Source organism: Myotis myotis, unplaced genomic scaffold (genome assembly GCF_014108235.1).
Source record: "Myotis myotis isolate mMyoMyo1 unplaced genomic scaffold, mMyoMyo1.p scaffold_m19_p_2, whole genome shotgun sequence".
NCBI classification, from domain to species: Eukaryota; Metazoa; Chordata; class Mammalia; order Chiroptera; family Vespertilionidae; genus Myotis; species Myotis myotis.
The window spans coordinates 90,846,289-90,862,479 of NW_023416324.1; the positions used below are offsets into that span (position 1 = coordinate 90,846,289).

General features: G+C 38.9%; 1 protein-coding gene across 3 annotated transcripts in view; it reads right to left on the reverse strand.

Annotated features, from left to right (window-relative positions):
* Positions 1-16,191, reverse strand: part of FARS2 (phenylalanyl-tRNA synthetase 2, mitochondrial) — a 590,825-nt gene that overhangs the window by 246,696 nt on the left and 327,938 nt on the right. For 2 of the 3 annotated variants that reach the window (XM_036347895.1, XM_036347894.1), the window contains exon 5: positions 6,083-6,243. In XM_036347895.1, the coding sequence (XP_036203788.1) occupies positions 6,083-6,243 (161 nt within the window). Of the gene's footprint in view, positions 1-6,082; positions 6,244-6,787; positions 6,872-16,191 lie in introns of all 3 variants that reach the window. The other variant, XM_036347892.1, reaches the window with a different exon arrangement.

A 16,191-nucleotide genomic window follows, 5' to 3' on the forward strand; every position in this document is an offset into this window, starting at 1 on the left:
CAATAAACGTGATACATCACATAAACAAATTGAGAGAAAAAAGCCACAGTCATATCAATTGATGCAGAGAAAGCATTTGACAAAATCCAACACCCTTTCTTGATAAAAACTCTCAGCAAGATAGGAACTGAGGGATCATACCTCAACATAATAAATGCCATATATGACAAACCCACAGCCAACATCATACTCAATGGGCAAAAACTAAAACCATTCCCCCTAAAAACAGGAACAAGACAGGGATGCCCCCTCTCACCACTCCTGTTCAACATAGTACTGGAAGTACTAGCCGTTGCGATCAGACAAGAAGAAGAAATGAAAGGCATCCAGATTGGAAAAGAAGAAGTAAAACTGTCCTTATTTGCAGATGACATGATACTGTACATACAGAACCCTAAAGACTCCATCAAAAAATTATTAGACTTAATAAATGAATTCGGCAATGTAGCAGGATACAAAATTAATGCTAAGAAATCCATGGCATTTCTTTACACCAATAGTGAACTTACAGAAAGTGAAACTACAGAAGCAATCCCATTTACCATTGCACCAAAAAAATTAAAATACCTAGGAATAAACTTAACTAAGGAGGTAAAAGACTTATATGCCAAAAACTACAGGACACTGAAAAAAGAGATAGAGGAAGACATAAACAGATGGACAAATATACCGTGTTCATGGATTGGTAGAATCAACATCATCAAAATGTCCATACTACCCAAAGCAATTTATAGATTCAATGCAATCCCCATTAAATTACCAACGGCATATTTCACAAATCTAGAACGAACGTTCCAAAAATTCATCTGGAATAAAAAAAGACCCCGAATAGCTGCAGCAATCCTGAGAAAGAACAAAGTAGGTGGGATCTCAATACCAGATATCAAACTGTATTACAAAGCCACTGTTCTTAAAACAGCTTGGTACTGGCACAAGAACAGACATATAGATCAATGGAATAGAATAGAGACCCCAGAAATCGACCCAAACCACTATGCCCAATTAATATTCGACAAAGGAGGCAAGAGCATACAATGGAGTCAAGACAGTCTCTTCAATAAATGGTGTTGGGAAAACTGGACAGATACATGCAAAAAGATGAAACTAGACCACCAACTCACACCATACACAAAAATAAACTCAAAATGGATAAAAGACTTAAACGTAAGACGGGAAACCATAAAAATACTAGAGGAATCCACAGGCAGCGAAATCGCAAACATATGCCGAAGGAATTTCTTCTCTGATAATGCTCCTAGGGCAATGGAAACTAAAGAGAAAATAAACAAATGGGACTACATCAAAATAAAAAGCTTTTGCACAGCAAAGGAAACCATCAACAAAACAACAAGAAGACCCACTACATGGGAGAACATATTTGCCAATGATACCACTGATAAGGGTTTAATTTCCAACATTTACAGGGATCTCATGAAACTTAACAAAAGGAAGATAAACAATCCAATAAAAAAATGGGCAATGGACCTAGATAGGCACTTTTCGAAAGAGGACATACAGAAGGCCGAAAGACATATGAAAACCTGCTCAAAGTCACTAATTATACGAGAGATGCAAATCAAAACGACAATGCGGTATCATCTCACACCTGTCAGAATGGCTATCATCAACAAATCAACAAACAACAAGTGCTGGAGAGGATGTGGAGAAAAAGGAACCCTTGTGCACTGCTGGTGGGAATGCAGACTGGTGCAGCCACTGTGGAGAACAGTATGGAGCTACCTCAAAAAACTAAAAATGGAACTCCCATTTGACCCAGTGATCCCACTACTAGGAATATATCCCAAGAAACCAGAAACGCCAATCAGAAAGGATATATGCACCCCTATGTTCATAGCAGCACAATTCACCATAGCTAAGATTTGGAAACAGCCTAAGTGCCCATCAGCAGATGAATGGATTAGAAAACTGTGGTACATATACACAATGGAATACTATGCTGCAGTAAAAAAAAAGGAACTCTTGCCTTTTGCAACAGCATGGATGGAACTGGAGAGCATTATGCTAAGTGAAATAAGCCAGTCAGAGAAAGATAAATACCACATGATCTCACTCATTTGTGGATTATAGAGAACAACATAGACTGATGAAAAGGGACAGACCCAAAGGCTGAGAAACAGCGATCAGGCTATCAATCCCCAGAAGGAAAGTAGGGGAGGGCGGGGGTAAGGGGAAGAGATCAACTGAAGGACTTGTATACATGTATATAAGCCAAACCAATGGACATGGACAACAGGGGGATGGGAGCATGAGTGTGCGGGGCGGGGGGAGGGGGGGGAGGTTCGGGGTTAATGGGGGGGATGAGGACACATTTGTAATACCTTAACTAATAATAATAATAAAAAAAAAGACAAAAAGAAGTTCACAAATGTAAATAAGAAAGGATCTTGAAATGTGGAGATTAATCTTGAATAATCTTGGTGGGCTCCATCCAAGGGTCCTTGTAAGAGGGAGATAAAAGTTCAGAGGGAAGGAGACGTGACACAGAGGGAAAGAGAAGAGAACAGGCAATACAGAGTCATGAGTGAGAAACAAGGACAGCCCTAGAAGCTGGCAAAGGCAAGGGGTGGATTCTCCCCTAGAGCTTCCCAAAGGACCCAGTCCGGCTGACGCCTTAATTTTAGCCACTCAGATTTTGAATTTCTGAACTCCACTATGGTAAAATAATAGAAATGTTGTTCTAATCTGCTAATTTGTGGTAATTTGTTACATTAGTAATAGGAAACTAACCAAGAATATAATTAATAGATACCAATTATAAGTAAATAATTAGGAACTAGTTCTCTGTGATCTACAAATTAAAAAGTATTTTACAGACATATATGATTTCAGCAATCAAATCCTAACTGCCCCATCAGAAGTTCTTAAGTTTATTATACAAAGGCAACAATGTAAATTACATATTAGTACAGTTATGCATACACTGATTTCAACTCTGAAGGCAGAAAAGATTTTTTTAAATGACACTTAATACAAGAGACCCATATCTATTCCTGGATATCTCTGTGTCTCCTAAGGGAAGACAGTTGTGAACACAATAAAAACTGGACTTATGCCACTAACTGTGATAGCAACTGTTACTAATCTGTGCTTGCCCACCACACTACAGAGCACACTGGTCTGTATAATGTTGGTTGGTGTCCCATCAGTGTTTGATGATTAAATAAATGACTTAATAAATGAAAAATTAAATGAGAGAAACTTAGCTCCTTAGCCAGATTTTACTTTTAATGATTTAGATGGGTCTTTATTCCAAATTTATGTAGAAGGTCCTGTTTCTAGATTATAAATAGATTACTTAAAAAAAAATAGAATTTTTTAAAGGCCAAACGAATAAACAAAAGAAAATAGAAACAGACACATAGATATGGAGAAGAATCTGATGGTTGCCAAAGAAGAGGGTGTGGGAGGAATCAGAATTTGTAAAAGGCCATTAAAAATAAAACCAAAGAATCAAATCAATGATTAACTTTTGGTTAGGATGCAAAAGTTCGCAAAAAATATTCAGTCCCACTGTAACAAGGAAAAATCAATAACTTTAAAAATATTATCTGCCATAAAAGATATTGAAGAGATCTGGCTACAAGCCTAAATGAATGAAATACCAGAGAGATGAGCCCTCTGAGGGTGAACAGACATTGGTGGCTGCTGTCACCATGTGGGCCTGAGTAGTCAGAAGAGCTAGCCTGCTCTTGGTAAAGAAACTTCACTGGAGAGGAGAAATTAGCCAAACTTTTATCAGCCAGTCCTTGGTTGGTGTGGCAGATTGGAAAATGGGGAGACAGTTAGTCTTCACTGCCAGCCAATTCACCTTCATAATATTTTTTGCTCAGCAAGCACTGACTGGTGTGGAAGAAGTTAGCAACTGGGTGGAAAGCAGAGAGAGATCTTATCATTTTACATGCAGAGATCACAAACTTCTGCAGGGCCAAATCTCACCATCCAGAGCAAATCAGATGGGAAACCTAGTTCCTGATTAGAAATAAGAAATCTGGCCTAATCCCTTTAGTCGCCTTGCAGGAGAAAGTGTAAGGCTTATGCATTCTTTTAAACACAATTTCAAAAGTAAAACCAGTGAAAAAGCAGAAAAAATGTGACGCGTAAGAAGAAAAAATAAAAGAATACAAGGAGAATAATAGATAACTAAATGGTTGGAATTAATAGACAAGGACTTTAATATAAGTATTATGAAAATGCTAAAGAATTTAAGGAAAATGTACAGAAGGGGTGAAAAGATGGAGAATTTCATCAGAGTAATCAAAATTCTTAAAGGAAAGCAAGTAGAAATTGTAGACGAATAAGTAAAATATCTGAAATTATTAATTACTTGGTGGAGCCTAATGGTTAACTGGACACAATAGAAAAAAATTAGTAAACACAGAGAGAAGACTTACAACTATCCAAAATAAAGCACAGAGTGAAAAAAAATCAATAAAAACAAACCCCGAGCATGAGTTCTATGGCATAATTCCAAATGGTCTGACAAACATGAAGTTACAGTCTGAAAAGGAAAAGAAAGAAGGAGTATATTGTTAGAAGAGAGAGTAGAGGAGAATTTTCAAGGAGGTTGAAAGACAATCCAACACAGTGAAACCTCAGGAGGATAACAGATAGAAAATCACACATAAGTCAAACTGCTGAAAACCAAACTAAAAGGATACGGGCAGTGAAATAACATCTCTAAAGAGCTGAAAGGAAAAAAAAAAATATAACATAAAAAGTGACAACCCATATCCAAGGAAAATATTCCTAAAAAATAAAGGTGAGCCCGGTGGGTGTGGCTCAGTGGTTGAGCATCAACCCATGCACAAGATCTTGGTCACTGGTTTAATTCCTGGTCAGGGTACATAGCCAGGTTGCGGGCTCTATCCCCAGCATGCGGTGTACAGGAGGCAGCCGGTCAATGATTATCTCTCATCATTGATGTTTCTATCTCCCTCTCCCTCTCCCTTCCTCTCTGAAATAAATAAAAATATAAAATAATAATAAATTAATAGAATAAAATAAATAAACGTTAAACAAAGGTGTTTCCAGACAAACTAAAGCTGAAAAAATTCATGTTGTACTACAAGAAATATTAAAAGAAGTTCTTCAGACTTAAGGGGAATAATCACAAAGAAAAATCAAGATCAGCAGAAGGAATAATCAGTGTGGGGTAAATATCGAGGGAAATATAAACAATATAGTTTTAAACTTCTTTAAAAGATAACTGACTATATGAAGAAAATAGAGCAATATATTGTGAGATTATAATATATGGAGAAATAAAATATGACAATAATACAAAAAAACAGGAGGCGTAAAAGGAATTACACTATTGTAAAGTTATTAACTGTTTCATGATGTTGTATAATAGTTACTCATGGTAAAGTGAGATGAGTTAATTATGCATATTGTAATCTAGAATAACCGTTTAAAATAATACAAAATGGTGAAACTAAATAGCAATAAGGGTACTAAAATGAGATATAAAAATAAACAAAAATCCCCCACAAAAAACCATAATTTCCAAATAAAGAATACAAGAGGGAAATGGGGTGGGGGTGGGGAATAAAAGGTTAACAGAATTAAGTCCAAGAATATCCCATGTAATTATATTAAATGTAAGATGTATTCAACACTCAAATTAAATCTGAATTTCAAAAAAGACCCAACTCTATGGTGCTTATAAAAGACACTCTTTTAATATAAAGACACAGAGTGACAGTAAAATGATGAAGAAGGTGTGCATTACAAACTAATCATAAGAAACTAATGTGTCTATATAGGATCAGAAAAACTAAACTTTAAAGTATCATCAGATATAAAGATCGATAATAAAATGATCAAGAAAGCCCAAAACTGGTTCTCTGCTTAGACTAAAAAGCTTGATAAGTCTTTTTCCACATACAGTTTCTGGAGGTTTATGAACTCCTGTGGGGTGTTTATGGACTTCTATAAAAAACCTACTTTCAAATTCACATTATTTTTAAATTCAATAATTCAATTTTCAAATGCATGACCCCCACCATTCTTTCAAACATTTTTTTTTTTTAATTTAGTTGATCCTTGCAAGTTATTTTACCTGAAATTTCACCTTCTGGTTGATATCAGACACACGGAACTGCTTCAGGAAGCGCTCATCCTCACTCCAGAAGAGGCGGATGTCAGGGATGTCATAGAGGATCATGGCCAGTCTTTCTAATCCTAGGCCAAAGGCCCAGCCAATTTTATCTTGAGCACCAGCTATGATTAGGAAACAAAATAAAACAATTGACTTAAAAATCATAAAGCCTTCACAGGCACATACTACTTCCTGGTAACTAACCAATAACACTGTTGAGTGCCTACTAGTGGCAAGGCACTGGGTAGGAGCTGCGGGGACATCCAAGGCAATGCCCAAACTTAGATTGCCCCTGCTCCCCACATTCCTTACTGCTCTCACTGAGACATTTTGGACTCATACTGTCTCTAATATTGACTCATTTCTGACTAGATTCTAGGCTCTTTTAAGCCCTGGTTCCTGTCTCTGACACATGACTTTTCTATAATCCTTGTTTGCCCTGATTCAAACATAACTATGCTCAGGTTACAAAGTCCCTAAGTGGCTTACTAGACAGGCAAATGTTTCAAAACATGCCACAGTGGACCGTTAACATTCAGAAAATGTGTGCCAGACCTTTAAGAACTGTCAATAACAGCAAAATACAACTCTTACTCAGAGGAGCCACCTCAACAATACTCTGAGAGCGAGCAAGCCAAGGTGAAACACACATCTAGTACTACTCACTGCAAAGGTGAAGTGTGCTGTTCAGATATGGCAGGGCCATGAGCGCTAAGGCAGAGTAAGACAGGAGACTTGAAACAGGCACTGCTGTAGGAAGAAAGTGAGAGAGCAATTTGTACTGCTGGAGAGGCTATGACAAGGGTCCACGAAAGGAACATAATTTCAACAGCACAATAAAGGAAGAGCAGGACCCTAGGTAGGAGGAGGTGGCCTCAAGATCCCTGCCCTGTGTAAACCTCTCCCTTGGAGTGTGGGTGAGACCCGTGAATGGAACGGGATTTCACTCCCACGCTGAGGTTACTTTCTATGAGAGCCCACCTTGGCAAACGAGAGAGATTCTCCTGCTGACTAGGAGCTGCCATGAAGTGAGAGGGCCATGTGGCAGGACCTGAGGGAGGCCCCAAGGAATTGAGCAAGGATATGGGAACCTCACTCCCATTGTCACAGGAAATTAATTCTCCCAACAGTCTGAATGAGCTCAGAAGAGGACCCTGCGCTCCAGACGAAAACACAGCCCTGCTGACACCTTTTTAAAAAAATATATATTTTATTGATTTTTTACAGAGAGGAAGGGAGAGGGATAGAGAGTAAGAAACATCGATGAGAGAGAAACACCAATCACCTGCCTCCTGCACACTCCCTGCTAGGGATGTGCCCACAACCCAGGTACATGCCCTTGACTGGAATCAAACCTGGGACCCTTCAGTCCACAGGCCGACGCTCTATCCACTGAGCCAAACTGGTTAGGGCCCCTGCTGACACCTTTATTTCAACCTGTTGAGACACTGAGCATGGGACCCAATTGATCTGTACCTGGACTCCTGATGCAAGGAAATTGTGGCATAACAAATGTGTGCTGTTTTAAACCACTAAGTATAAGACTGATTTTTTTTTTTTTTTACCCAGCATAAAAAACTAATACAGATCCAAAATGTGGAGAAAGAGAAAAGAAATTCCAGACTGAAGGAACCTCGTGGCTAGTGAAGGTGAAGGTGCAGCAGAGGAAGGGTTAGGAATTGACTCTGGAAACACAGAGAGTGCAAGGTTGGGGCAGGTAAAACCCTACGGAGAGGATCAACTTCTGGCCAGGTGCCACCACCTTATAAACTAATCATCCTATATAATAAAGAGCTAATATGCTAATTAGACTGAACAGCAGAATGGCCATCCAGATGACCTTCCGGATGAGCCGGGGCTGCGAGGGCCAAGCCCCTTGCATGAATTTCGTGCATCGGGCCCCTAGTTTATAAATAAAATAACAAGGACAGACGTATGACAACAGAGGTCATAGAGAAGTGTGAGCCTCATTGAATATCTGATAAGAACAGGGGTTCTCAAACTACGGCCCGCAGGCCACATGCAAATACAAATATTTATTTGTTCCCATTTTGTTTTTTTTACTTCAAAATAAGATATGTGCAGTGTGCATAGGAATTTGTTCATAGTTTTTTTTAAACTATAGTCCGGCTCTCCAATGGTCTGAGGGACAGTGAACTGGCCCCCTGTTTAAAAAGTTTGAGGACCCCTGGTTTAGAAGATAAATGAATAAAAGTATTAAATGAGCTCACAAAAGAAAGATACAGAAAGAGAGACTGGCTCAGTAGTAGGAGGGAAGTTGTGTGAAAGAAGAGCAAGTGGTTGGCTAATTTTCAGAGTGCCCTTGTGTTCCTGAGTAGGAATGAACATAGAAGTGAGGAGGAGGGGAAGGTACTTATTTTTATTTTTTTTTATTGTTTAAAGTATTACAAATAGTAGGACATATGTCTCCTTTTTTTTTCCCCATTGACTTCCCCCCAACCAGCTCCGCCTTCCCTTATTCCCCTCCCACCCTCCCCCTACCCCCCATTTAACCACAAGAACAACGGGGTCACAGGAATGTGTGCACTACTCCTGGCCGACTTCAGCTGCCTAGGAGAGCAGTTGAAGAGAGAGGCAAAACACATCAGAGTAATTTATATTGATGCATGAAAACCTTTAAAAAAGAAAGCTGTTGACTAAATAAAGACATGAAAATTAACATAATCGTGATATACTGTTTTTTATCTACTAAAAGAATATTTTCTTTAAATGACATTGGCCAGTCCTGTATCCCCCATGTCATTCATTGTGCGGTTCTAATACCCTTGACATTTGGAAAATAACATGGTAATACATATAAAGATCTATGAAAATGCTCATATTCTTTATTCTTACGATTTTACTCAGGAATTTATCCTAAGGAAATAATTCAACGAAGGAAAAAGACAAATGAAGGAAGATTCTCAGAGCAGTGTTATTTGTAAGGGCAAATATATAAAAACAACCTAGGTGCCCCAAATTAGGGAATGTCTTAAAAATCATAGTACATTTAAAGTAGTCATTTTAAAAATCAGTTCTATGAATAAATGTTTATTAAATTTATTAAATAAGAAGTTAGTCAAAATTATGAGAAAATTAATATGTACTTTAATACTAATATTTAATATAGGTACAAATGAGAATTGCAATGTAAAAAAATAAAAACAAAATGTGATGTTCAAGGGTTATAATAATTCTAAAACAACTTTAAAGCATTTCTTATTATAATTGCTAAGTCTTTTCAAATAAAAAGAATAATAAAGGTAGGTGGCAATGTTAACATTGCTTTGTGAGAGGCTTTTCCCTCAATTATAAAATTTTTTAGCTCTTACAGAATTTTTTGGTAAAACTAATCATTTAGAGCCCAATATCTATAACTTAATGAGTACAGTGGGGCCTTGACTTACGAGTGTCCCGACTAACGAGTTTTTCGATATATGAGCCGTCTCTCGGCCGATTTTCTGCTTTGAGTTGAGGGCTAAAATTCGGATTACGAGCCAGCTTCAGATACTCCACCGCTAGTTGGTGCAGTGAACGTCACAGTGAACGCTACAACATCAACCCAGCATCACGTGTCTCACTTGTTCACTTTAATGATTTGACATACGAGTAATTTGAGTTACGAGCTCAGTCACAGAACGAATTAAACTCGTAAGTCAAGGCCCCACTGTCATTCCCAGTGGTTCTGCTGTCAGGGTCAGTTTGCATATTACCCTTTTATTATATAGGATAGAGGCCTGGTGAATGGGTGCGGGTTGGCTGGTTTGCCCTGAAGGGTGTCCCGGATCAGGGTGAGGATCCCACTGGGGTGCCTGGCCAGTCTGGGTGAGGGGCTGATTGGTGTTTGCAGGCTGGTCACACCCCCTTCAGGGTGGGGGTCCCCGCTGGGGTGCCTGGCTGGCCTGGGTGAGGGGTTGAGGGCCATTTTCAGGCTGGTCACATCCCCTTCAGGGTGGGGGGGTCCCTGCTGGGGTGCCTGGCCAGCCTGGGTGAAGGGCTGATGGCTGTTTTCAGGCTGGTCAAGGCCCCCCACAGTGGGGACCCTCACCCAATGGAGGTTTGGCCAGCCTGGGTGAGGGGCTGATGGCTGTTTTCAGCCTGGCCACACCCCCTTTAGGGTGGGGAGTCCCCACTGGGGTGCCTGGCCAGTCTGGGTGAGGAGCTGAGGGCCGTTTTCAGGCTAGCCAAGCCTCCCAGCGACAGAAGCTCCAAGCCTCTCCATTTTTTCTTTTTTTAATTTTATTCTGGGATTTATTTACCTTCTATATTTGAAACTTCGTTGCTTTGAGTGGAGCTCAGAGCTGCCCACGGCAGGCAGGAGAGAAGCCTCCTGCTCGCTCCAGCTCCGTGGCCACGGCCGGCTTAACGCAGGTATCTGGGGTTTATTTACCTTCTATAATCGAAACTTTGTTGCTTTGAGTGGAGCTCAGAGCCGGCTGTGGCAGCTGGGAAGCCTGGCTTCCTCCATCATTGGGGCAACCAAGCCTCTTGCTTGCTCCAGCTATGTGGCTGCCGGCCACCGGCCGTCATCTTTGTTGGGTTAATTTGCATATAGTCGCTCTGATTGGCTGGTGCGTGTGGCTTAAGGCGTAGCGAAGGTACGGTCAATTTGCGTGTTTGTCTTTTATTAGTGTAGATAGTCTGTGATAGGTTTAAAAAACTAAAAGCAGCAGCCCTGGCTGGGTGGCTCAGTTGGCTGGAGCATCCATCACCCCTACACCAAAAGGTTGTGTGTTCAATCCTGGTATGGGAGGCAACTGATCAATGTTTTTCTCTCACGTGGATTTCTTGCTCTCTCTCTCTCTCTCTCTCTCTCTATCTCTCTCTCCCTCTCTCTTTTTCTCTTTCTCTAAAATCAATGGAAACATATCCTCGGGTAAGGATTTAGAAACAACACAAAACAAAGAAAAAACTAAAAGCAGCAGCTGTCTGTGTTTTTTGTTTTTTGTTTTAAATTTAGAGTTGGGTGTGAGAGAACTGGGCAATGAAGGATAATAGGGAGACTTTACACTATATGCCTTTTTAAATGAAGAGTGACAAGAATTACTTCAAATAATAGAAATGTTGATGGCTAGATAAAATACCATATGTTTTTGTTCATTTTTAAGAGGTAATAAGAAGTACAAATTATTCCTCTTTTGTCACACTGGTACCAAACTTTCAGAAAAATCGTATGATTACAAAAAATGGATTTGTCTGTCTTCCTTACAGCCTGAATTAATTTCTTTCTTTCTGTAAGAGCTAATACATTTCTAAGCCTGGAAAATCAGTATCATCATCTGTGGGAATTTAAAAAACACACCTTCAAATTCTTTAATACCTTTCCCCTTGAATCTCAGTGGGGGGAAAGTGTGACTTCTGAGATTATGAGAAAAAGCCACACAACTAAGATAAATGGAAACAGTATTCAGCTATAAGTTACAGATAGATTGGGAAGCACGGGTCTTTAGTGAATATCTTTAAAAATCCCGACCCATCACAGGCTGGTAATTTTGTCACATATAAATATGCACATGGCACTGCTCCACAGCAGAATTCTTCTCACATGCAGATGAGCCATTTGCAAACACAGACCATATTCCTGGGACACAAAACAAATCTCAAAATATTTTACAGGATTAAAATTTACAAGAACTATCCTATGTCCAAGTGAAAATAAATCAGAAATCAACAGTATAAAAACATCCAGAAAATCACCTAAATAAAGTGAAATTAAACAACATACTTTTAAAATCAAAGAAGAAATCAAAAGAAAATTATAAAATACATTGAAATGAATAAAAAAACACATATGTGTGTAATGTATCTAAAGCTCTGATTCAAAAGAAACCTATAGTTTTAGAATCTAATAATTAGATGTTTATATTTTTAAAAAAGGTCTCAAAGATACTATCTTACAAAACTAGAAAAATAAAAGAAAATTACGAACTAAGAAAAACAAAGGGGGAAATAGCATTAAGAAAACAGAAAAATAATAGAGAAAATTGATAAAAACAAAAACAGGTTTTTTGAAAAGATCAATTAAGTGGATCAACTTCTAGCCAGACTAATAAGAAAATAAAAAACAACAAACAAAAAAACAGAAAAGACAAATTACTAAAGTCAGGAATAAAGATAGAGATTCTAGAGACATTAGAAGGACAATATTAGAAGGAATATTATGAATAAACCTTATGCCAACTATATCAATAACTATCAATGACCTATATAAAATATACAAATTTGAAACAAACTATCAAACTTATTACAAAGAAATAGATATCCTATATCAATTAAATATATTTAATATGCAATTAAAAAACCTTCCTACAAAGAAAACTTGAATCCCAGATGGCTTTACTGGTGAATTCTATTACAATGTCAAAAAAGAAAAAGTACTAATTCTACAAAACCCTTCTAGAAAAAAAATAAAATTTTATGAGGCTAGCATTACACTTATATCAAAACCAGATAAAGATATTACAAGATAACTCTTCAAACCAATATATGTCATGAACATACAAGCCAAAAACCACCCCCCTCAAACAAACTTTAACAAAATATCAACAAATTGAATCCAGTAATACATGACAGGACACTACATCATAACTGGATTTATCCCAGGAATGCAAGTTTAGGTCCACATATGAAAACCCAACCAATAATTGATTACATAAGCAGGTTAAAAAAGAAAACACATGATCATCTCAATAGATACAGAAAAAGCAAGTGACAAAAATTCAACATCCATTCATAATAACAATTCAGCAAATGAGGAACATAGGGAACTTCTCCAATCTAATAAAAGACACAATAAAAACCAACAGCTAATATTATACTCAGTGCTGAAAGACTGTTGCTTTGCCCTCAGAGTCAGGTTGAAGACAAGGATGTCTACTCTCACTATTTATTTCTATTCCTATTTCTATTTCTATTAACCTGAATTCCAAGCCTTTGAAATAAAGATAATGCAAAAACAAAAATAGATTAACAGATTGGAAAGGAAAAGGTAAAACTATATATATAGGTAGTATGGCTGTCTATATAAAAATTCCTAAGGAATATATTTCAAAGATTACTAATATGTGAGTTTAGGAAAATCACACTATACAAAAATCCATTGTATGCATGGGGGCCTCAGCCCCTCTGGCTGTTAGGAGAGACAGGTCCAGACCTCTTCTGAAGATAGGAAACCCACTAAACCTGAGTGGATCCAATGCTAAGCCAGTGAAGGGGCCATTCCATCAAGTACATGAAATCCTAACCACCTTGTGCAAAGATTAAGAACTAGACTTTCACTAGGAACCAGGAGCAGCTGGACTCCAGCTTCCTACCATTGTTTACAACCTTTGATTCTCACAATCATTCTTATCAAAAAACCTGCGTGTGACAATTACCATGGAGGGTTGAAATAAAGAGTATGGCATCTATTTGCTGAGCTCTATCAATTTCTACCTTTGAATACTTTGGCTTGGTCTTATCTAGAGTTGCTTCTTCTGAACTGTACCCCAGCATTTTGCAGGGTACTCCTTGTCAAGGGTGCTTATTGCAGCTGACATAGTCTTCCCCCTATGAGGCTCATGAAATACACTGAAATCAGATCTAAGAATATGCCTAAGAAACTGGCAACACAAAAGGCTTATTTCTCTTGAACAACTGGATTGTTTTTTCATTTTAAGGGTATCCTGAGTTACATAATAGACTATAATACATTCTTTACTTCGAGCCCTTGGAAGCTTACAGCCAACCATGCAGGTCACCTCTACAACTATACCAGTGTTCAGGGTACATTTCTCTGTGTGACTCTTGTCCCAGTTTTATTTCAACCTTATTTCTTTGTCCTGATTATCTCAACAATTTATTTTATCCTCTGGTACATACTTTTATATGGCACTTCAAATTCTTTATGGAAGAAAGTGAGCCATAAATAACTAGACACTTACAGATAGTGTCAGCCAGGCAGGTCTAATTTTCAGGTCTTTGGCACTCTTCAGCTGTAATTTGTTGCTAGGTGCTCACAAGCTGACAGGGTTTTAGGCAGTATTTTTCCCCCATTCCAATACTAGAGAGTTCCAGTAAACTCAAGTCTACAGACTGGAGAGAAACATCTCAATTAAACAGAATATTCGGGATGGGTAGCAATGAGGAATTCTTACTAATGTAATTTTGTACCACTGGAGATTAAGCCCACAACCCAGGCATGTGCCCTGACCTGGAATCGAGCTGTGACCTCCTGGTTCATAGATCAGCACTCAACCACTGAGCCACACTGGCTGGGTGATAGGGCTTATATTTAGCAGTGGTGTTAAACAAAAGTTTCCACTTCACTTGACCATTACTTACGATGACAGCCACATAAGAATAAAAGCCCCGCAGTATCCCACTGTGACAGGGCACATCCAGACTCAGGGAGAGAAAGGCCAGCACAGCTCCATAAATTCTGATTTCGTCTTTCCACCACTGACTTAGTCCTTGATCCCTTGCTTTCCAGCTACAATTCTTGAACTGTTTCCTCAGAGACGTGCCACTGGATAATTGACTTTTCAAGCTGTGCCCAAAGATCGATCTCCTGCCTGAAGAATTTCTCTTGTTGTATATATCCTTGGCCCCACATTCTGTCAATAAGTCCTTCACACAATCTAAAGGCATCTCTTCTAAAGGAACCTTTCCATGATATGGAATAGATGGTAAACCAGATTCTACATATCATGAAAATAGTGTCCTTAATACAGACTGAGGTAGATTGCATTCTAATCAGCTCAAACAACCACCACAAACCCTTTACACCCATCTTAAAAATCTCACTCTGGACCATCCCCTCCTTTCCCTGGGGTTCTAGAATTCAGTTTTCTACAGATTAATAAGGAGACAACAGTCTCTGGTGCATACACTAATCAATAGTACATGAAGTAATTCCCAATGGTCTTGTCCACCGAGACTCTTCCTTATAGATGTCTCCAGTTTCCCTTGGGGATCTATGCCCTAGGAATTTGCATCCTTCTGCTTCTTTTAAATTTATTTTTATTGATTTCAGAGGAATGGAGAGGGAGACAGAGACAGAAACATCACTGATGAAAGAGAATTATCAATAGGCTGCCTCCTGCAGGCCCCACACTGGGTATTGAGCCTGCAACCCAGACACATGGCCTGACTGGGAATTGAACTGTGACCTCCTGGTTCAAAGGTCAATGCTTAGCCACTGAGCCACACCAGCTGGGTGCATCCTTCTGCTTCTTGAACTTTAATGTGGGTGTCATGGACAGTGTTGGTTGCCTTCTAAGCGGCCATTGGACAGCAATGTACCTACCCAAGTGGAGGGCGCCCCTATTTCCTAATGACTGCTCTACACGAAGGCATGGCCAAGGAGATGCAAGAGGAAATCTGCTAGGGTGCTCAAGGGTGAGTTTCTTCTCAGATATAGGCCCTCTGGAATTCTCCCCATCTTCCTTTATGCATTAGATACTGTCATGAGAATGTGATGCCTGGAGAGGTAGCAGCCAACATGTGGCCAGGAGGTAACAAGCTGGCAGATGAAAGCCGGTGTATTGAGAAGAGAGGAGTAGGTGAGTTTAAAGAGCCTGGACCTCTCAAAGCCAGTCCTGCAATCTATACATTAGGACTTCTTAGTTTTTTAAATGAACGAAAAAAAGTCTGTGTGACTTAAACCACTGCTATCTATGTTTTCTGCTTCTTGCTGCCCTAAAACTTGATATACTAAAGAATAGTGGGAAGATATAGAGCTATTTGTAAAACAGTCCCTGTTAGGAGGCAGAGTAAATTTAATGTATAAAATATGTTCTTCTCAAAGCCTTCTCTCAGGACTCCAAACAAATAGCAAATGTAAGCTTTTATGTGGGTCTGCAGTTGCCTTCACTAAAGTCTAACAATCATGTATCAGTGGAAGATGTGTACACCTAGGGTCTAATTCCTGATGGCACCAGACCTAGAAACTAGGATCTTAATAAGATTATGAAAACCCTAAAATAACCGGGGAAAGTGGATCAAGAATCAAACAGGAAATTTCAGAAAAATTAAACCAAAGGATGTTAGAGAGATTCATCCCCAAAGTATAGAAAGACTAACATACCAAC